General features: G+C 37.8%; 2 protein-coding genes across 2 annotated transcripts; both read left to right on the plus strand.

Moving 5' to 3' along the window:
- Positions 1–299: 299 nt before the first annotated feature.
- LOC307157684 (solute carrier organic anion transporter family member 1C1-like) lies at positions 300–7,858 on the plus strand (the record flags this gene model as incomplete). Its single annotated transcript, XM_079869611.1, has 14 exons — positions 300–407; positions 551–692; positions 882–1,014; positions 1,425–1,531; positions 3,146–3,298; positions 3,405–3,503; positions 5,592–5,792; positions 6,106–6,270; positions 6,362–6,557; positions 6,711–6,876; positions 6,973–7,157; positions 7,285–7,349; positions 7,495–7,612; positions 7,687–7,858. 14 exons carry the CDS (start codon positions 300–302, stop codon positions 7,856–7,858), a joined length of 2,010 nt encoding a protein of 669 aa, XP_079725737.1.
- Positions 7,859–17,787: 9,929 nt separating this feature from the next.
- iapp (islet amyloid polypeptide) lies at positions 17,788–21,195 on the plus strand. Its single transcript, XM_079868552.1, has 4 exons — positions 17,788–17,904; positions 18,043–18,147; positions 19,871–20,005; positions 20,674–21,195. Exons 2-4 carry the CDS (start codon positions 18,068–18,070, stop codon positions 20,846–20,848), a joined length of 390 nt encoding a protein of 129 aa, XP_079724678.1. The 5' UTR covers positions 17,788–17,904; positions 18,043–18,067; the 3' UTR covers positions 20,849–21,195.
- Positions 21,196–23,053: the final 1,858 nt, after the last annotated feature.

Here is a 23,053-nt window from a genome sequence, read left to right on the forward strand (position 1 = left end):
ATAGAAGTGGATGGATAGCCTACACAATTTTATATTTAAAAGAAACTGTAACATCAGGATTGAACGTATGATGTTAAGCAATGGTTCTCAACTGTATTTCTTTTTTGTCTATTTTTTAAGGAAGGTAAAATAGTATAGCCTGTCAACATTTTATTGTTAGAATTTTATTTAATTTTGTTTCAATAATGTTATTTTGTATTTTATAAATATTTGTATACTTATTATTGTTTTTTTCCATTTTTCACTTTTCCACATACGAACACAACTTTGTTTACCTCTTCACTAGCCCATTGTTCACCATGACAGAGGAGGGCAGCCCAGAGGGGTTCTTTGAGTCCAGACCAATGGAGTATTCAGACAGTAATAAGAAAACATCTCAGGCCAAATGCTTCTCCCCAAGTCTAAAGGCAAGAGACATTGTCTTTGACCATATACATGTTTAACCGAGCAACAAGTGTAGAACCATTAGCTGATTATTTGTTTTAATAGTGGTGTATAATAGCTGTTATACTTCTCACTTATTCTCTTTTCTACCCTTGTGCCTGGAAAGATCTTTATTGGTGTACTTGCCTTCTGTTATTTCTCCAAAACCCTGACGTGGGCTTACACCAAAAGCACCATCACTCAGATTGAGAGGCGGTTTGAGATCCCAAGTTCTACTGTTGGTATCATCAATGGCAGTTTTGAAATGGGTGAGTTGAGATGTGTCGAGCTGCACTGAGAAATGAGGGCCAAGGTTCACCCATTAGATGAGTACTTATAGCAGTGAGTCACACCACTGAGGCTGAATTTCCGTTCATACTTTAAAAATGGGACAGTTGATTGATGGTATGCTATTAAACAACAAAGAACTTGTTAAACAATGTCACATTTGTTTGCAGGTAATCTGTTGGTCATCACTGTGGTAAGCTACTTTGGCGCTAAGTTTCATAGGCCCAAGATCATTGGAGCAGGGGTCCTGCTGATGGGTATAGGGACACTGATAATGGCTTTACCTCACTTCATTATGGACCAGTGAGTAACGTTCATGGGTCAATGACAAATGAGGGTGTCTGTGATGAAGTCCCTAGAATTTTACTCTTTGTATTCATGTTTAGTTTCATATGATTTTAGAACACTTTTATAACATTTTCATGAAAAGTTCAAATTTAATGACTCAACAAATTTGTATTTAGTCCAAGCATTAAGTAAAATGTTCCTTATCTGATATTTTAAGAGATTTGTTGATTATAAAATATGTTTTCAAGTCTTTGTATCTGTCAATTATTTTAATGTAATATTGAATAAATTAATTGATGGCCATCACATAATTATTATATTCATACTAAAATATTTAATAAAGATCCACCTCATAACGATAAGTATTCTTCAAGATCTGTATTTTAAATGCTTTCATTATTTATGTGTCTGTTTGTTTCTGACAGGTACAAGTATGATACAGCTGCCGCCCACACTAATGATGCTGATAATTTCACAGTGATATCCACATGCTCATCTGACACCCAGAATACTGTTCAACAGCTTGTGTCCGGTAATGCACAGAGATGCTCACAAGTCTCTGAGCTAGAGTCCAAGTCAAGTCTCAAGTCTCTGAGCTAGAGTCCAAGTCAAGTCTCAAGTCTCTGAGCTAGAGTCCAAGTCAAGTCTCAAGTCTCTTGTCGTTATAATAAGTGTTGCATCACGTACAGCGACCCATCCAGGCTGCTTAGAACACTGCATAGCTATAAGGAATTCAAAGCATGTAATATGTTATTATGACTCCTTTATTTATTAGCATACAGTATCAGCTTTGATTTTGGTATATAATCAGTGTAAACAGGCTATTGCAACATGACAAAAACTGAATTTTATTAGGTTTAGTGGCAACATGTTACAATGTTAACATGGTACAATTTCTGGTAAGATACATTTTGTTATTATTGCTTGACACAAATTTCACGATTTCAATTAAATTAAATTCTTGTGATTTGATTTAATATTTGGATAAATATTAGGTACACAATATAGGTGTTAATTTTTCTCAAGAAAAAAAAATCTCATGTAATGATGTAAACATAGCTACAAAGAGCCCTATCAACTGGTAGTATTACTTGGTTAAAAATAACTCAAATTAAATATAATGTATTTTTTTATTATAATAACAACTTACACATAGTAGCCTACACATATTTAGCAAAATACTCTCTATAGCTCTTTTTTTTCTAGCCAACTAACGTGATAGCCCATTATGGTCATTAAATGGCTTTTCTGAGGTAAATGTTATGTGACATATTTGTTCTCCAGCTGTTTTATTGACCCCTTTCCGCGGATGAAAAACACTGATTGATCGATATCATGTATGAGGATGGAATATACATTTCGGTAAGTTGTACTGTATCGTTCAGCGTTCGTGTTTATTTACTATTAGCTAGTAGAAAGGGTCGGTTCACGTGCCATTAGGGATCTGACACATCACATTTACAAGCGCCAAAACGGTATTTATTGTTTGAATTTCGGAATAGAATTGACAGAATTTGAGAGCTGAGTAATGAAGCAAGTAACAACCTGAGTAAGTAGGCTAACCTACTCTGTCTAGTCTGTCGGTCTCCGTGTCCTCTTTGCTTCGCGATTTTTCTGTGCGTGAGAAAATGGATGTGTGGCGTGAGAGCGTGTGAAAAGTGTCAATCGCGTTTTATTAGTCTCACGGTGAATGCGTGACAGTTGGCAGCTCTGTTGAAGTTTTTAAACCCAAAGCTTACGATGAATGGCACAGCAGCCAGCGGCCGGTGCAGTCGACATGTTTGTTGTCCTCTCATGTGTGGCCGCGCGCAGCAGATTTATAGGAGCTTACTTCACGTGTTATGTAGGCAGGTTATAGGTAACGGAGGGAGGGGAATAACAGCGAGCTCATCAGACATTTCCTAAAAATAAACATTGTTCACGAGTCCCGCAGCTCGAGTCCGAGTCGAGTCTGAAGTCTTTCGAGGACGAGTCTCAAGTCGAGTCTGAAGTCACTGTGTGTGCGACTTAAGTCGCACTCGAGTCCGAGTCTCAAACTCGAGTCCCCATCTCTGGTAATGCATGGTTATATGTGGAAGCATATGGGGTATTTTAATTGTAAAAAGCAGTAAAATACTCAACAGAGCACTCTGTATGGGTTGAATAGGATGCCAAAAAGGGGAAGAGGAAAGCTCGCCCACATGGGTGATTGTGCTGTTGGGAAACATTATTCGTGGCATCGGGGAAGCCAGCATCGTTCCTTTGGGAATGTCTTTCATAGATGATTATGCACACCCAGAAAACTCTGCTTTTTACATTGGTGAGAAAATTATTGTGTGTGTGTGTGTGTGTGTTTTTTTTTTATATTCTCAAACTGAAGTACCCTTGTACCTTAGTCCATTATTTATTAATTTTTTTTTCTGTAGGTTGCCTGCACACACTCGGAGTCATCGGGTCAATTTTCGGTTACTCGCTTGGATCTCTGTGTGCTATTATTTATGTGGACATTGGCTTAATAAGTAGAGGTGAGTTAAAATTGTTATAACTTAGAAGTCACTAACAAGAAAGTACCAAAAGGAAGTGCAGTATTAGTTTGTTTTGATCTGTACCATGGTAGTACTGCCTCTTTGAAGTACCTTGAAGTACCATGACAAATACCATGGTACTGTATATGAATATGGTAATGGCCCAGGGTGGGGTCAGAGGGTCGGTAGGGTCTCAAGCTGGAAAACAGGGGACTACCACAGAAGCATTGTCAGAGTAGAAGACCACCATGGCAGAACTGGAACCATCGTGGCAGAACAGTTGAACACGAAGGTGGAGCAGAAGACCATGAGGGAGCAGGAGGAGCAGGAGGCTCATGAAAGGTCAGTGGAACAAATGACCCAGGATAGGGAGGCATACTATGAGGCCTCAGCAAAGCCGGCTGAGGAGAAGACCACAGAAGAGCCAATGGATTAGATGACTTAAAGGATTAATTCACCCAAAAATGAAAACTATCCCATAATTTACTCACCCTCAAGCCATTCTAGGTGTATATGACTTTTTTCTTTCAGCCAAACACAATCGGAGTTATACTGAAAAATACTCTGGCTCTTCCAAGCTTTATAATAGAATATAATGGGAATGAATGGTAACTTGGTTTTTGAAGCCCAAAAAAGCGCATCCATCCATCATAAACGTAATTCATATGACTCCAGGAGGTTAATAAAGGCCTTCTGAGGCAAAGTGATGCGTTTTTTTTTGGGTGGGGGGGGGGGGGGGCACTACAGCTTGGACCACTGAGGTGGACTTTAGGCTCTACATAGACTGAGTACACCCTCCATTACTGTCACCAAGAAAACAGACCATGTTGGTATCTTGGGAAAAACAGGACTAAACATAATTAGGGGAGCTCAACACACGAGGACATGGTGATGCTGGGGGATATAGGAGCCTGGCAGAATCAATAGACAGAAGTAACAAGGTAAAACTGGAGGGAGGAGTGACCCAAAGGGAGCCAGTGAAAGGAGGGACCCCTGAGGAGTTGATGGATGGAAATACCACGGAGGAGCTGTGAAGTAGTAGGAGGATTCGGTGAAGGAGGATTCGGGTTGATCTTTGTGGCCAGAAAAAAAGGTTCAAATGAGACTCCTGTTATCTGAGAGAATAGCACATGAGTGGCCTCTATGGTCAGGTAAAGGGACTCAGGGAAGACCTCACTGGCAGAACGGAAAGAAGAATGGTTGATCTCAACAACAAAGAAGGCAGGGACAAAGATCTGGTTGCTCTCTGTGGTTAAAGGAGAACTCCGGTCAATTTTAACATTGAGCTCATTTTTTTGTAAATTTGGAGTGCTGTCAGTACAGAGAACAACGACAAAAATCGGTGTTGCCTACACAGTGTTATCCTCTTTTTAAAAATTGCACCCTGTTGACTTCAATGGGGCAAGTTTTAAACCTGCTTTTAGCCTCTTAACATCCTTGATGTGTCATTACAAGTGCACAGCCAATGTGAGTTAACTTAGAGGATAACACGGTGTAGGCAACACCGATTTTTGTCGTTGTTCTCTGTACTGACAGCAATCCAAATTTACAAAAAAATGAGCTCAATGTTAAAATTGACCGGAGTTCTCCTTTAAGATAAAGGAGGGAGTGTTATCAGCTTGTCCTCTGGGAGAAGTTAAGATCCCACTGGGTTCATAATAAAGGGCTGGTCTTCTTTCAGGTAGACAACACACACAGTTTGATAGTGAACCCAAGTGCTGGGTCTTTTTTTAAAGTTTATGGATAGTGAACAGGTAAGGATGATAACAGTTGGGATTGCAGGACAGGTAAGATAGGAGCCACACAGATGGAGAACAGATGAAGATAAGGAGTCTTGCGATAAAGGAAAGCTGAGATGGACAAGAGGTAAGTAACTCTACTAACTAAGTCCAGAAAAGTCCATTTGTTCTTATCAGAGATCAGACACTGAGTGACTGTGGAGTATAAATGCTGTTCTTGATAGCAGGTGTGATAGAATATATGGAGTGGGCAAATAGTGAAATGATGTGGAGAGCCCTGTGGAGGTGTCACATATATATTTTTCTAACACATAGATTATTTATTTGTATATTTTCTTCTCATTATCAGAGAGTGTGACCATCACCCCTCAGGACTCTCGCTGGGTTGGGGCCTGGTGGTTGGGTTATGTGGTTTCTGGGCTGTTGACTCTGCTTGCTGCTTTACCTCTCTGGTTCCTGCCAAGAGCTTTACCTGAAAACCCCCAAACCCCTCAAGACAACCCCTCAAAACAACATAAACACACACCCAGCATTACAGAGATAGCTAAAGGTATGGTAACCTTACAGAGTGCATGCGTGCGTGCGTGTGTGTGTGTGTGTGTGTGTGTGTGTGTGTGTCATTATGGAGCTTGACAGTGTCAGTTTCTTTTAATTAAAAATATTGAAGGTGGTCAGGAGATCCTCCAGAAAATCAATGTAACACAGATCAACGTAATACAGGTTTGGAAAAATATAAGTTTGCAGGAAACTAATGGAGCTTATTATTATAAATTATAACGTGTTATTTTGGTCTACTATGACAATGTAAAAATAAATAAATAATAGAGATTGTTCTCAAAAATGCCTATTTGCTTGGTTTCTAGATTTTGGGCCGTCTCTGAAGCGTCTGCTCACCAACAAGATCTATCTCCTGTACCTGGTTTCCAATGTAGTGGCATTCAATGCCTTTGCCATATTAATAACGTATACACCAAAGTATTTGGAACAGCAGTTTGGACAAAGTGCATCCAAGACCAACTTTCTCATAGGTGACAACTGCCATGATTACGGCCATGTTTTTTTTTTTTTTTTTTTTTTTTGCTGGCTGTTTAAACTGAGTGTGCTTATATATTTCTGTAGGAGTGACATTTGTTCCGCCATCGGCTCTGGGTATGTTCCTGAGTGGGTGGATAATGAAGAGGTTTAAACTGGATCTGCTGGGATCTGCAAGAATGTCGTTTTTCACTGCAATTGGCGCATTGTTTCTCACCATACCTTGCTTTGCTCTTAGCTGTGAAAATACAGATATCGCTGGGGTCACGGTGCCCTATCAAGGGTACTTCTCTATATCTAGTCATACTCTTTGTATACATCTTATTGCATCATGGAAACTATACATTATCCATCAATTGAATCTATCCTTAACTAACTGCTTGCCCTAGGGTCATATAAATATGTAATATAATATAATGAATTGTTTATGTGGCAGATCTGTAGAATTTCAGAATATAAGCAGTGACATACTCACTTCTTGCAATGCCGACTGTGGGTGTCCTGACTTCCAATGGGATCCAGTGTGTGGACAGAATGGAGTGACCTACATCTCTCCTTGTCACGCAGGCTGCAGTTCCACTCGCGGCACAGGACAGAATATGGTGAACAACTTTCTTAAACTGTTGACCTCAAATTCATTATTACATGTGTTTGAGTGTCTTTTCTTTCTTTTTTTTTCATTTGCATGTGTTTGTCAGACATTCCACCACTGTACATGTGTCCAGAGCTGGGGAATGAGTGCTGGGAACTCCTCTGCAGTGCTTGGACAGTGTTCACGAGAGAGCAGATGTACTATAATGTTCTACATCTATCTGGGGCTGCAGTCTTTCGCCTTCTTTGTGTACTGTCTGGGCACTGTTCCCTTCTTCATCATCTCATTGAGGTTCTGTTTAATTACTTAACAACATATATTGCAGTGATTAATCACAACTTTGTTTTATTCCACAATGGTATATATACCATATTTATATGGATGAAATTTGTATTAAATGTTTAATATATCCTTGCAGAATTGTGGATCCTGAGCTGAAGTCTCTCTCAATGGGCATGCTACTGTTAGTGTTAAGAGTTTTGGGTAAGTTCACATTTGGAGTGCCTAATTGTGTAATGTTTTGGTTTACTTAGAAGAAGTGTCCCAATAATTTAAATTAAATTACAGATGTTATTCACATTAAGGTCTGGCACAGCATTGTTTTTAATGTAATTTCACTCTTTTAAAGGTGGTATTCCTGCTCCCATTTACTTTGGGGCTCTTATTGACTCTACCTGTCTGAAATGGGGTCACAAGAAATGTGGTGGAAGAGGCGCTTGCAGAATGTATGCCACTGAGACTTTTAGGTGAGCAAATCTGGCAGGAGTATTCTATGTAGCCCCAACTGATATATGCTAAAATGTAATGTGACCCTCATTAGGTTCCTGTTTCTGGGACTGGTCAACTGTCTCCGGTTGTTAGGATATATCCTGTTATGGGTGGCCATCATACAGATTAACAGGAAAGTACAGAAGGATAAACGGATGTCCAAGGACAAAGAACTGCAGGTGACTGTGTTGTATGGTCCAGGACAGAACAATACTCTAAAATAATGTTCTGCATTATTTTATTTTGTATTTGTTTATGTGTGTTTTTTTATGTGCTTTGTTTTATTTTAGTTTGTTCCATGGTCATATTATTTCTGTGGTCAGGAGACTGAGAATCTTTTGTCCCATTATTTATATTTATATTTAATTAATTTATATTAAAAATTTATTATTATAAATTATTTTATTGTTATCAATGTTAAGAAAGTGTTTTGCAAATATAAATAGAAAACCCCACAATATAAATGTTACAAATATAACTTTAGATTTAAAATTTAGACTTGGTTAATGGCTCATGTCACCAGAGTTACACTGTTTAATATTAATGTTAAAAATGTTTAATGGTATAATCGATTTGCTTGATCAGTGTGTGGCCCTTGCTTCATTTATTCATAAATCAAATAAAGATGAAGATCAAAAGTCAAGTTGTCCTAGGCTTTTAAAGTATTGTGTTTTGAACCTTGAACTTTGCTGTTGAACTCATCTTTCATGGCATGGACTCTGGCATCAAAAATGCATGTGTGAAACATATACTGTTTTGTTCAACAGTATACAATTTAAACACATTGTAAAATGACCGGTTCTATACAGTACCTCACAAACATGTAGTAATCCTTAAATTTGTACAGCAAATGATGAGTAAGTCTACTTATTGATACTGGCAATATACATACACGACACTGCTGTGAGCAAAAACAACAACAACAACAACAACAACAACAACAAAAAACGAGTTCCACCAGAAGTGGGCACTTGCGGAATGTAATGACGAACATCCGAGTCCACAAGATGGAGGGAAGTTAGCAAGGGAAGGGCATAACATTTTTAAGTGGTCAGTCACAGCCATGAGGCTTGTTGGTTTAGGGCTAATTGCTTGCTGTGTGCTTGCTGTTGTTAATTGATGTAATGCCTGCCTCTTTAAATAACAGCCCAAATCCTAAAAGTGTGACTTGTAACTCTTCTTGAAATATCTTCTTTTGTGTAATGCAAAAGAAAGAATACAGGTATTCAGCTTTGCAAATGACATGAGGGTTGACAGGATTTTCATTTTTGGGTGATTTATCACTTTAAAGAGTTTTACGTATAGCTGGAAGGCATTTTTGTAATGCATATATATATACTGTATATATATATATATATATATATATATATATATATATACACACACAGCCAACAAAACAATAAAGCTCCTGGTCTTTACAAGAGGTATTTAGGATAGCCTGGAAATGTTATATTCAGTCCATATTTCTACTCCTGATTGAAAATTAGAGTTCTGACCTTGACTGACCCATCAACGAGAGTTGTTGAGGTAATGAAGAGGATGTGTTCACCATCGCAAGTACCCATTTCATTAGCAAAGAGGCCACGGCCTTATTATCTTTGTGGGTAACATTTCAGTGAACGGATAGGTTGGGGTCAAAGTTGATAATCACTTTGATTTGAACTGTCAGGAGTACTATGAAGAGTGGCTGTGAGTAGGACCCTTACCACAAAAAAAAAAAAAAAAAAAATTGTGTTTTGGCAAACCTCTCTGGTGAACTATTCAACATAGCGGGATATAGTAATGGGAAAAAATGTCAGATGGAAGGAAAAATTATATTTCAATGCTTTTGCGTTCGCAATTATTGTTAGTCCGAGAAACGTTGCATCCTTTTTTCTAGTAGCAGTCAGGGTCGTAGGTAGGGTTTTATAATCACAGAGGTCCCAAATTTGAGCTAGGGGATTCAAGGTCATGCTCCCCAGAGAAAATTTAGATTTCTCTGATCTATATGCATTTAAAGATGTTTGAAGGACAAAAAAAAAATGTATAAGAAATAGCTTTAAAACCATGTCAGTGGGCAGTAGATTATTTGTCAATACCTGCTCTCTCCTCATCTCCTTCACTCTTTTTCTCTCTCAGTCTCATTATCTTGCTCTGTCTCTTCCCCTCCTAAAGCTGAGCTTTAACTGATAGTCTTTCCATTTTCATCTGTCAGTGAAAAAAGTAAAAATTGGGTCAATTGATATTTAGTCTATGTTTCATTAATCTTAGACAAGTTAATTTACTGAAGGCTATGAATGCTAGGTAAAAAAGTTTATTAAAGTCATTCATAATATGTACACATTCATTATTAATCTTATCCCTAAAATGATTAAAACAGCTTCATTAACGTTTCTTGTCCTCTCACATTTACAGTTACAATTTATTACATGAATCACGTAAATTATAGGCCTATTTTCAATTCAAAATGGTGAAATTAGACAAACTTCATTAGTTTGCCTGATTAATTAACATTCTATCCAATATTTATGCCATAAATCTAACAGCTATCAAATATAAAATGTTTGGTTTAGCTACTTACATTTTATCTCGCACTTTATGGCCGTTAACTGCAGCCGTTTCAGTTCCACTCCCGTCCACTCCTTGTTACCTTCAGGATGTTACCTTCTTCTGTTGCGACCCGCAACATTTATGTTTTGTTACGCTCCTGCCCGCAACACCCTGCAGGTAAAAGTATACATCGTTTTTTTGTTTTTTTTTCAGTCCTTGCGTATGTGTTTCAGTACGTGTCTCAACAACCTACACATCCCAGCAACACGCTCCCATTAAATAATTTATAATTAAAGCATCTACATTCACAAACCTCTGTTAATTTTAACAGAAAAGCAAGCATAAGCAACTGCATGTGTGATTGGCATGGCACAAAGCATTCAAAGATCACTAAAAAGCTGTCACTCGTTTTAGTTAATCCATTATCTCACAAAGTTCGATTATATTCAATGAAGCTGTCTGCACATTACATTTTTTATAATGTCTACGCTTTGTTTGTTTTTATGAGAAGCGTGCAGAACTCGGCACTAAACAAAAACTCAGGTGTTTTGAGCGGTGAGTGGTTTCCACATGTCTGATTGGCCATTGCGTTCAATAATTCAACAGATGTTTGGGATTGGCTCAACGCTGCAAAAACGTGTTGTAGAGTCTTTGAAGCTCTCCAGAGCGCACTGGATTGCATGCCAAATCTATTTCACCAATATGCTATTATTATGGAGAAAACTGATCCTAGAACAGCAGTTAGGGGCAGCGTTTCCCTCTAAAAGCAATCAGAAGGAGCAGCACACTCCGCAATGTAAATCATTGTTATTATATTTTAGTATTTCTTGTTGCTTTTGTGCAATAGATAAATAACAAACAATTGATTTGCTTTTAGATATTTCGGGAGCCCCACAAATCATTTTATTCTCCCGCAACCCGCACACATGAGTGTCTCACTGCCCGCACCTGCACTCGCCTATTACATTTTTGCAGGTCATCCCCCCTCAGGGAAGAGACCGTGGCACCACTACAACATGCTTCATCTCTTCTTTGAAGCCCTGAAGAGACTACTCTGCTTACCCTGTCACCTCTGGTGTTTTGGGGAGCGGTATTCTCCGGCTGAGTTACTGCCAAATCTCCTCTCAGCGTAGCTACCAGAGTGTGGCGCTCACCTTCTCTTCAAAAGTATGTTTCACCTCTATGCATCAATCACACCACACTAGGAGTGTGGTTTCTTCTTAGTGCTATAGCTAAGGGCCGCCTTTCTGAGGTGTTATGTGCCATGGCAGGCCAGTCCTTTCAGCGCACATTCATAGATTTTATAGTTTGGACAACTGATTTAATAAAGAAAGTTACTTCAGAGATCCTTCCAGAGGCTAACAGGCTTGTGCGTACTTGTACCACACACCATTATTGGCAGAGTATCGTCCAGTCTTAAAGTTAAGAGGCATTCTCCAAGGATACTCAATGTACAAATACAGTATATACATTTTTGTAACGGTAGGCCATTCAGATTTACTGTTATTAGCTTCTGAAATTTGATTAGCTGCTAGCGGGCATATTTTTTGAAGAACCCAAGTCATATTATCGGACATGTTAGGATGTCCACCAAAGAAGACGCATACAAAATTTTAACTTCATGGATCATACGTTTACAGTCTTATAACGTTTTTTTTTTTGTAGCCCTGTAGGTGGAATTATACGAAACTTGGTGTGCATCCTCAGAATGTCCTTTGGTCTATGTGTGTCAAGTTAATCTTGGACATTGTGTTTCACAGCTATAGGTTAATGCATAAAAATGGATGTTGCCTCACCAGTTAATTAACTTAAATTAACTAATTGAATTTCTTTTGATACATTTTTGCCAGCACTGTCCCTAGCTGCTATGTGCCTATTTTGGTGAAGATCGGACCAATGGCCTTGGAGGAGTTAGAAAAAGTAGGTTTTTAAGAAATACCACCCTTTTTTGTAGCCCTCACCTGAGAGATACCATTCAACAATGAGATCATGTTGATTCTCCGTAAGCCATATTACCCAAACTCAGTTCCCGGAGGGCTACAGCCCTGCAGAGTTGCTCGATGGTGTTTTAAGCCCCCAATGGCTCCTTAGAGGCAGCTAACCCTACCCTCAACCTTAACCCTACCCTCAACCTTAAACCTACCCATCCCCTCGCTGCCTGGAAGGCGCCGTTGGGGGCTTAAAACACCTGCAGAGTTTAGCTCCAACCCTAATTAAACACACCTGATCCAGCTAGTCAAGATCTTCAGGATTTCCAGGCATGTGAGTTGGAGCTGGTTGGAGCTAAACTCTGCAGGACAGTGGCCCTCCGGGAACTGAGTTTGGACTAAGTGAAGACAGGTAAGTACTACTAGTATGAGCATGATGATTAGTGAATTCTGATCACAGCCACATACACAATTATAAAAGAGTGTGCACAATTATGATGTCAGGGGTTGACTGTGTATATAATTCAAGAAAGATAGATGATGCAGAATGAACAGATAATAGGCATCAACTTTTAATGAACACGAAGAACGAATGCATACAAAAACTAACAACTTCAACTAGAGGCAAATAACTGAGGAAGACAGAAGGCTAAAATACACAATGAAGGTAATCAACAGAACAGGAACATGACTAGTTAGAAACTATGACAACAGATGAATGACTAGAACTCAAGCAATGACAAAGACAGTGAAAACTAAGATTAAAACTGAACAAGAGTGAAAAATAAACATGACTGTGACATATGGAGTTAGGTTACATATAAGTTATGACATATATTTTTCATAATGTATATGTTATTTTTATATATTTTTTCTCTAAAATGTGTCACTCTGGTTTTCAGTGGCATTGCATAGGTTGTAATATCTACACTGAACATGCAAAATGATGATCAATAGTTTTACTGGTGGAGCACAATGGGTGTCATTGCCATCTGCCAAGCACCATCACTCAGATTGAGAGGCGGTTTGAGATCCCAAGCTCCACTGTTGGTAGTGTATCATCGATGGCAGTTTTGAAATGGGTGAGTTGAGATGTGTCGAGCTGCATTGAAAATGAGGGCAGAGGTTCACCAATTAGATGAGTACTTATAGCAGTGAGTCACACCACTGTGTTGCAATGTGACTGAATTAATGTTCCTTCTTGTGCATACTGTTCATGGTGCAGAGACTGATCATTTATTTTATGCCATAAATCATAACCAAACATTATAGGTTAAATAAGGACAGTTAAATTTGCTTGCAGGTAATATTATCATGGTAGCTACTTCAGTGCTAATTTTCACAGACCCAAGATCATAACAGGCATCCTGCTGATGGGTAATGTCTAGGTTACTAATTTAACCCCTGTTCCCTGAAGAAGGGAGCAGAGACATTATGTCAGAATGACTGATGAATTGGAAGCAAATGGCAGTGGGACGTGTCCGGAGAGGCAAACAGGTCTACCTGTGTGGCTCAGAGGCGTCTTCGAATCAGCTGGACCACCTGGAGGTACAGTCTCCATTCTCCCGTGATGGTAAGCTGTCGTGCAAACTCGTCCGCTGTACAATTGAGCTTGCCCGGAATGTAAATGGCATGAAGCGACCTCAGATGCTTTTGACTCCAGAGGAGGTGATGGCGGGCAAGTTGTGAAATGCGACGGGAGCGTAGACTACCCTGATGGTTGATGTACACAACGGTTGTTGTGTTGGGCATCCGGACCAGCACATGCTTGTCCTGTAGCAATGGTCTGAACCGGCGAAGTGTGAGTATTACTGCTAGCAACTCGAGGCAATTGATATGCCACTGCAGTCGAGGTCCTGTCCGAACTCAAAAATGGTGCAAGGAGATTAACCCAAATGCAGACAGTATGCAAGTGAACTACGTTTAGTACAGAAAAACAGGGAAAACAAAACCCACGAGGGGGCAAAACAAGACAGGAACGACTATATAAGACTAACAAGACTAGACTAAGACTCAGACAGAAAACTGAACAATAAACTAACAGCTAAGACAGGATAAAACTCTTCACAAGACTTTCAACAGGTTACTCACGATTGGATCTTCACATAAAGAATGACAATGAACTGGCACAGGACAGCAAACACAAGGGGATTAAATAGGGAGAAACTAATGATAACAACAGGTGACACAGATTAATTAATAATGACTAAACAAGGGTAACAAGGGGGCGGGGTTACGTGACGAGACAACGCAAGCACACAGCCCAAACAAATGGCCATGTGCTTACACATAAAACATGGGTCTGTCATGATCCTGCCTCAAGACCAGGGAAAATTAAAGACTAGATGGCAGGATCATGACATGTATGCCAGTAAACCAGATGCTGCTGGACCTGGGGGGACATGGGGCGAACTGATTTGCATAGCCGAGTCTGATCGCCCAAGTGAGCCAGCAAGACAGGCTGGGAAGCACTAGCCAGGCTCCCAGACACCGTGCAAGTGGAACCAGTGGGACAACAGATGTACCAGCAATGAGGCAGCGAAGTGGAGCACAGGGTGGGGACCAACTGTGCGGTGCAACACACATGAGGGAATGGCAGGAGACACAAGAGAAGGCGTTGTGTTCTCGAACCGCAGACTCCTGTGTACTGCCGATCACTGTCAACCCACCCTCTTGGGACCCAGAAATTGAGGAAACTGCTCTTTTGTTGAAAATTCGTACCACTGACCGTGAGGCCAGCGACGGAACAGAATTTTGACAAAACAAAAATAATGTGATTATTGCATTTAATGTAATTTAGAGTAAAGTAATACATAAGACAAAAACAAGCTTCACATCATACTCATATTTAGTATATTCATACTGAGGATTAATAAAAATCCTCGTTTTTTTCTCTTTCTGACAGGTACAAGTATACAGCTATCGCCCACACTAATGATGCTGATAATTTCACAGTGAGATCCACATGCTCATCTGACACCCAGAATACTGTTCAACAGCTTGTGTCCGGTAATGCATGGTTATTTATGGAAAAGCATATGATATATTTTACCAGATTCAGAAATATAAAATACAAAGCACAGTTTGTTTTATAGCATGTCATAAAGTGGATCTTGCAGGTAGTTAGAATGTAATTGGCAAGACTATTAGTGCATTAGGGCAAAGTGCATCCAAGACCAACTTTCTCATAGATGACAGATGCTGTGATTACTCAGGAGGAGTAACATTAGCATTTTTTTTATTTTTTTTTCATTTAAGCTTATTTCTGGCTGTCTAAACATGTGCTTATATTTGAATATTTATACTTTTATAGTGATGTCTATTCCGCCTGTGGCTCTGGGTATGTTCCTGAGTGGTCGGATAATGAAGAGGCTAAACTGGATCCAGTGTTATTTCAGTATCATTTGTGTTAAAATTTTGAATTAGATTTCATTTTATTTTATTTTTATATTTTATTTTTTGTTTTATTTTAAATACAAATAACTTAACAGTTGAACTGTAACACTTATTATGAACAGGGCCATTGCCAGTTGAACTGTAACACTTATTATGAACAGGGCCATTGCTAGAGGGGAGAAAGTTGCTGATGAATCTCGGAGCCCTGGATACCCTAACTACAGCTCTGATTATGTCAACAATATAATTATATTATTTTTATTAGCCAGGTGCCTGGAAATCTATTATCCATTTACTTGGCCTTCATCTATACCATTTATATGACATTTACAGATTGATCACAAAAATACCGTGTGTATGTGTGCGCATACGTGTGTGCGTGTGTGTGTGTGTGCGCGTGTGTGATACAGTGTGTACAAGTACTTCACACAATTATGTATTAATCTGTAATCTGCAGTTTTTTTTCATTCTGATGCAATGGGTGGTTTGACACACATGGTGGCGGTATATTTCAAAGAACAACAGTCCTGACCATCATGTTTATTTAGACAACTGTTGGTGATATTGTTAGGCCAGCATGCAGCATGTTTGGCACAGTTCTTGTACTGCACCTACAGTATACTCTATATTAACCCTGTAGTAAGATCATAAACACTGGCAAAATCAAGTCTTAATTTATGGTTGGATCAATGTAAGTACAAGTCTACAAAACAAATGGCGTTTGTTATGATAAATTGCAACTCAAAACATTTAGAAATTATAATTTGTAGTGTTGGCTAACTACTTGAGTACTGAATGTTCTAAAAGACACTAGAAGTAACAAGAACACCCTATAGCAACCACATAGCAATGTGTTAAAGGAGTCATAACCTGCAAATTTCACTTTTCCACGAGAATCAATGTATGTTATGATTGCATAATGATTATACACTGGCCGGGAAGCCGATATTTAAAAGTGAAGCGTTTGTTTACCTCAGGGTTTGTAAAATAGCCCACGTGCACGCGCACTAAAAAACGAGATTTTGATTTCAGCCCCGTCTTGACTCTTGACGTCAAGACGGGGCAGGATATACCATATATGGACACCGCAGCAGGAAGCCCGCCCTTCCCCTCTCCCCCTCATATTCAGTTCAGTCGCGAAAGATGGAGAAACCGAGTGCACACGTGAGTTGCTCTGTGGTTGACTGCCAGAAACAACATGCGAATGTGTTTTCTATACCAAAAACGGACCAAACTATCAGGGACCAGTGGATAAAATTCATTTTTAATGACGCTGTCCCAGCAACACTTTCAACTGGCTTATTGTTCGGTGTCTGCGCTAAACATTTTACGCCGGAATCATTCACAAATTTGGGCCAATATCAGGCGAAGTTGGCCACGAAGCTCCGTTTGAAAAAAGGTGCCATTCCAACCATCCGGGACTTGCCTGAAATTGAAACGGTAAGACTGTTTTTATTGCTCTACTGTGTGTAACAAACAGCAGCTAACTACTAATGCGGCTATTGTATGTAACGTTAGCTTCAAGGTAAACACGGGGAATGGACTCTACGTCCACGACAGCCAAAACATCGCATCAGATCTCGCGAGACAATAATGCCTTCAGAAATAAAGGTTTTAGGAGCTCTGTTTTTATTTTTTTTTCCACTTTTATTTTTTAGAAGGGCATGAAAGACTATAATACAGCAGTAGGTATCCAAATTAAGACTAGGTTATGACTCCTTTAAAAACATTCAGAACACCAACGGCATAGCAACGCCCTGGTAATCATACACAAACATGGTAGCAGTAACTTTTGTATTCAACTTTATCCAGTCTGTTAGATGTCATGCCATATCTGCTCTGGATGTTTGTGAGTTTTGGCTGAAACTTCTTTTTGTTCTCTGACTTAAAATAAAGAGTGAGTCATTTCTACTTGAATCCCTGGGAAAGGGAAAATATTGAGCTACAAGTTTTGAACAAAGTCTGGCACTTTTAAAGCACATTGAATGAACAAGAACACAAAGGAAAGCAAGGCCTCTAAAATATTTTGAAGTTTTTTCCAGGTACAGAATTGATTTTTCTCCAGAAACAATCATTAACATGAGCAAAAGTACTTGTTTTTCCATTGCAGGAAGGACTTTTTTACTCAAAGTCATTCGATACATTATGATGATGTCCACGTCGAACGTCATGACAAGTGACGCCGCTTTTGACCCTTTCTGTGAGTTTGAATTCTTCAAGCTAACCCCCCTCTCCATATACCCCTGATCTCTGCTGTAAATTGAGAGCTATATTTGGAGGAGTGTGATGATGTCACAAGTGGTTGAGGGTAGGAGCCTATAACAGAGCGAATGGAGTGGTGTGAGTGTTTGTGTGAAAAACAGAGACATCGCCAGCACCTTCTGGAGCTGCTGTCCACTGGTTTGAAACCGCTGGAAGTGAGTACTGTTACTCTTTCAATGAAATATCTGGAAACTTTTTGTAGTATCATTAGGCTCAATAACTCTTCTACTCATCTGAAATGCAATTTTACTCATGCTTATGCTCTTTTTTTTTTCCCATGTCTTTTGCGCAAGAACATTGAAAGTATTGCAGTTTGCCATGCATCATCTGAAACTGTCCTCCCAGATCCTGATCTTCCTCGTGATGCTGCATTGTGTCGCCACAGTCCCTCACAACAGGTATGTCTTCTAACTCATTGTACAAAGTCAAAATGTTAGGTGTTGGGATGTATTTTTGATCTGATTTTTGATCTATTTTTTAGGATGCCCCTGACCAACCCTTAAAAATGTGTAACCAAATGTAATTAGGCTGATTTAGAATAATATAATATATTGTAATATAATAGATAATATCTTTCACTTAAAATAAGTTTATTTGAATGCTTTACTTTTTAGAATAAAGAAATTTAAAAGAAAATTACTGAATATTTAATTTGATAGAAATTCAAATATTACATATATCCTATTTATGTAATAGATTTGTCTAATGAGTACAATGATAACAATAAAAAAAACATCTAACTAAACTGGTTTTAAGTCAAATTAATATTTAGGGGTTAAATCAGGTAGAAGTTGCTCTTTAGGAGAAAAATGGCAGGTTATGTCTTTTTACAATTTATGTGTATATGAAGAACTTAATAATCATCCACAACATTATTTGTTCCATAATGATAACATTACTACCATGCAGGCAAAGGTTTGGACAAATTATACTAAATTTAGTTTTTTCATGATTTTAAGAATCTTCTGATCTTGTGCTTTAAGAGCATGGATGTACAGTACATGGTGTGCATATGTGCTGACAGGCAGAATGTTATTTTACCAAGTGCAACACGTTCCTGGATCAACATCTTTGTTAATCCTGTAACAACATTTCAATCAGATATGAGTGACCAGTTTACAGTTCACTATGATTTTGCCAAGGAAGACATGTTCATGAATCATCATAGTTTGCAGACATAACCTGAAAGAAAGTATAATATCAGCTATTAGTTATCATTTATTAAAATGAATTGATCTCTTATCGCTATTGGCCAGAATTTCAATGGTGCCCCCTTAAATTAATTTCAATTATTTTTTAAATACGTTCATTTGAGCGGATACTGAAAGAAAAGCAAGGTGTGCAGAAATGGTGGCAACTTTGAAGAAACCAATCTATATTTAATTCTTTTTTATTTTTTTAACGTGGCAACTAAATAATTCCCATACTTCTGTTTGTGTTATTTTAGCGCTTTGATGACACTAATATTATAAAATGTGGGAATTAGTGATAAGAAAGATTAAGTGTACAACTATTTACTGGTAAGTACAAGTAAAAATGTAAAGCTGTATTTCTAGTTGATTTGACCATTACATTTTGTTGGTGTCTAAATGTAGTCAATTGATATTGATTTTTTAATGTGAATATTAAATTAAATTAATTTAATTTAATAATGTAGGCTAATGTTACACTCCTAAAAATTAAGGTTCTTTATTAGTATTGATGATTCCATGAAGAATATTTAACATCCCTGGAACCTGGATGTTACACAAAAGGTTCATTATAGTGGAAAAAGGTTCTTTAGATTTTGAAACTATTCTTCACACTAAGAAAAACAATTCTTTTAAGAACAGTTCACTGAAAGATTCTTCTATAGCAAGTGAAATGGCATCACATCAAACAGATTTTAGGTTACCTGACCAAAGATTTTCAATTTGAGAGAGCACATTATTTGGTCTATCTTTGAGATGTATCACCTGTGTTGCAAGTGTGTATAAGTGTGTGAGAGTGATATGACCAGGGGACCCAAATGATCCACTTGCAACACATCTCCACTTCAGAAGATTGTAATGGTCAGGGAGAGTGGCACTCTATAAGCAGTTCTTATTGAGATGGTGCTTTGTGGCCTCTTCTTGTCGACAGGTACTCCCTTTCGTCCAATGAGCAGCCGGATGACTTGCAAGAGGCCGATGGATGGCTGGTTACAGATCTATCTGACAATCCCTTTGTGAGTTTTACAAGGCCACGGCCCCCAAGGGGTCTCAGAGCAGTGAACAGGTACTTGTGCAAAATTAATTGTGTCAATTATGATTCATTGTTTAAGATGTTGCCATTTTTGTAGGTAGTACCATCAAAGTACTTTAATACTATTTCATAATTGAATTGATTTTTTTTTTTCATTGGGATTATGCCGCAGTCACATTTAGGCTGTTACTCAACAAATTTTCGTTGTTGAAATTCGTATTTAAATAGGAATCCATGCAATCGGGCGAAAATCAGGTGAAAATGTCTTGCAACCTACACTAACAAAAAGCTGATTGGATTGAGAGTGACTTCTGTATGAGCTGTGATTCGTATTTTGTAACGACAATAGTCTTATATTTATGGTCTTATATAGATAGTCTATTATTACCTATTGTGAAGTATATCCAAGTTAAACGGCTTCTTGAACAATAAAAAATGTTGGGCGGGATTTGATTTTGTCCATCAGGAATTGATTGAATCTTTGGAGTTTGTAGTTATCTCATGTGAGTGACTGGTTGCCCCACCATCACGCCAGTAAATGTCGTCAGAGAAATCATTAATAATATTCCATAAAAACAAGAATTGTCAATTTTGATTTCATGGTGACTCTGTGATTTCATTGTGAAAAAATTTGTAAGGGAATTAATTGTAATTTATTTAGGCATATGACTAACTGAATACCCTTCTATCCTACCCTACAGTCATCACATGGAAAAGAGGAGGTGCAATACAGCTACCTGCGTTACTCAGAGATTAGCAGATTTTCTCATCCGATCCAGCAACACCATCGGCACCGTCTATGCGCCAACCAACGTTGGATCCAACACTTATGGAAAGAGAGACCTGCGGCAGTCACCTATTTACTTGCCCCTATAGTTCAAATGGCAACACAATTGGGGGCTCGTCCGGGATTTGAACCTGGGAACCCCAAAGCGAGAATCATTCCCCTATAGTAAAATAAATGTAATATGTATGATAATGATGAAAATGATTCTGTTTGTATATTATAGTTTTTTTTTTTTTTTTTCAGTGTACACAAAAGCCAGTGCCTTTTGGTGTAAATTGTTTGCAGCATTTTCAGTTTCTGGTAAACCTTGCATGACATTAAGGTTTTCAGACAACATATAGTGTTTTGCAACATGGTATCATGATGGCCAATGAATAAAATGTATTATAAAAAGTGCATGAATAGCAAAGAAGAATTGACATATGATTTATTTTCTAATAAAAGACAAAAATGATAATACACTTTCTGCTCTATGTCATTATAATAAGGTCAGCGAACCCATAGTCTACAAGATTTTTTGGTTTATTTTTGCTGGCCAAATTACAAAGCAATACAGCAAGAAAGACTTATCTTTTAAATCTGTCATTTTAAACCAGTCATTAATTTTTGTTAAAGATTTAAATTATAAATAACCCCTAACAGAAACTGATAAAGTACCATGTATTGCAAATGTGGTTAAATATACCACAACCATTAGCCATTAGAACTCTGTTTACACCATCTGATTGGATGTGGAGCTTCACTGTATCTCTGTTTTGATGAGCACACAGATAAGTTAATGCACACCAACATCAAGTGGTTGTATACATTGATTACTGTAGGCTATTATAGCCATAAAATACACTCAATTTGTGCACCAATCTAGGTCATAATAGACCTCTGACCCTGCGAGTCCTTGCTTATAACACATGTGCTGATGGTAAAACTGAGGAGGTACAAAAAGGCATTGAAAATAGTAACAGAAAACAGTTTGGCTCTTGTACTTTGACAAAAATGTACCTTAATTTTAGCTTAAATTTCACTCAAAGCTAAAGATGAAGATCTAAAACAAGACTTTAACCGAGCATCTTGTTTCCGTCCATATTGTCTTCATCTTGAAATCGGTCATTGGCGAAAGTTTTTGAAAAATGCGTATTATAGATCACCATTGCTAAATTTTCATTGTGTCTTTTAAAATATGAAGAGGAGGTAATTTTATCTTAATAATCCATACAATGCATATAATTGGACCAATGGTTTATGTTCTAATGCTGTGGAATATGTGGAAAGGTCCTATGCAAAATGAACGTATTATCTTTTTAAAAATATAACTTTGATTTGATTCCTAAAAACTAATTTGAGAATATAGTTTGCATAATAGCAAACTATATTCAGCTAATTGAGAAAAATGCTGTTTTCAGAGTATATCCGGGATATTTAAATTTCAAAGTGCTTATTAAACACACACTCAATAAAATAAAATAAAATAAAATAAAATAAAATAAAATAGAATAAAATAAAATAAAATAAAATAAAATAAAATAAAATAAAATAAATTAAGTAAAGTAAAATAAAATAAAATAAAATAAATGCACCATTGGCACAAAAAAGGTAGAGAGAAAATGTCTTCTCTTTTGACACCTGTTTCAATATTGCAGCCAACTCTAAAACAAAACATTTGTCATTATCAGCGACTATCATTCTGTCCACATATTTGAACTGGCAATCACATCAAAATATCCTGTTCATTTTTCCTCTTCTCTTTGATGGTGAATGTCCGCCAGCGTGAGCAGTCGCAACACATTCTGTGGCTGCTCTGATAAAAAGATGTTATAGAGACAGAAATAGATGAAATACATAAATGTGGAAGGGTCAGCCGCAATACACATGAATCAATCAAGCAGAAAAATACGTCAGTGGCATTTCAGATAATGACTGATGCATCATCAACAACAGAGATGGACAGGTAAAGCCTAATGAAAGTTTCAGCAATACATTTTCACACAGTCCCTTTCCCATTCACAAGATGGGCATCCGTAATGATGAAATAAATGTCATGAACATAATTTATGTTTAAAATACTAAAAATATTAAAAAAAATACTACCATGTTTTTGTGCTCATATATATATATATATATATATATATATAGCTTGTTTGTCAAGTATGTTTTAACACCTCCAAAGACACATTAGAGAATTAGTGTAAATGTGCGGTAACACTTAATTTTAAGGTGACGTAGTTACACGTTACTACATGTACTAGTATAGTAATAACAGTACATTATGCATAATTACAACCCTCAACCAAATCCTA

The sequence above is a fragment of the Squalius cephalus genome (genome assembly GCF_949319135.1).
Source record: "Squalius cephalus genome assembly, chromosome: 4".
Lineage (NCBI taxonomy): Eukaryota > Metazoa > Chordata > Actinopteri > Cypriniformes > Leuciscidae > Squalius > Squalius cephalus.

Excerpts from the sequence above, each read along its gene's own strand:
- iapp (XM_079868552.1), top strand. The coding sequence starts at position 18,068 with ATGCATCATCTGAAACTGTCCTCCCAGATCCTGATCTTCCTCGTGATG. Across the intron at positions 18,148-19,870 it reads GCCACAGTCCCTCACAACAG|GTACTCCCTTTCGTCCAATG; the intron begins GTATGTCTTCTA and ends TCTTGTCGACAG. Across the intron at positions 20,006-20,673 it reads GGTCTCAGAGCAGTGAACAG|TCATCACATGGAAAAGAGGA; the intron begins GTACTTGTGCAA and ends CCTACCCTACAG.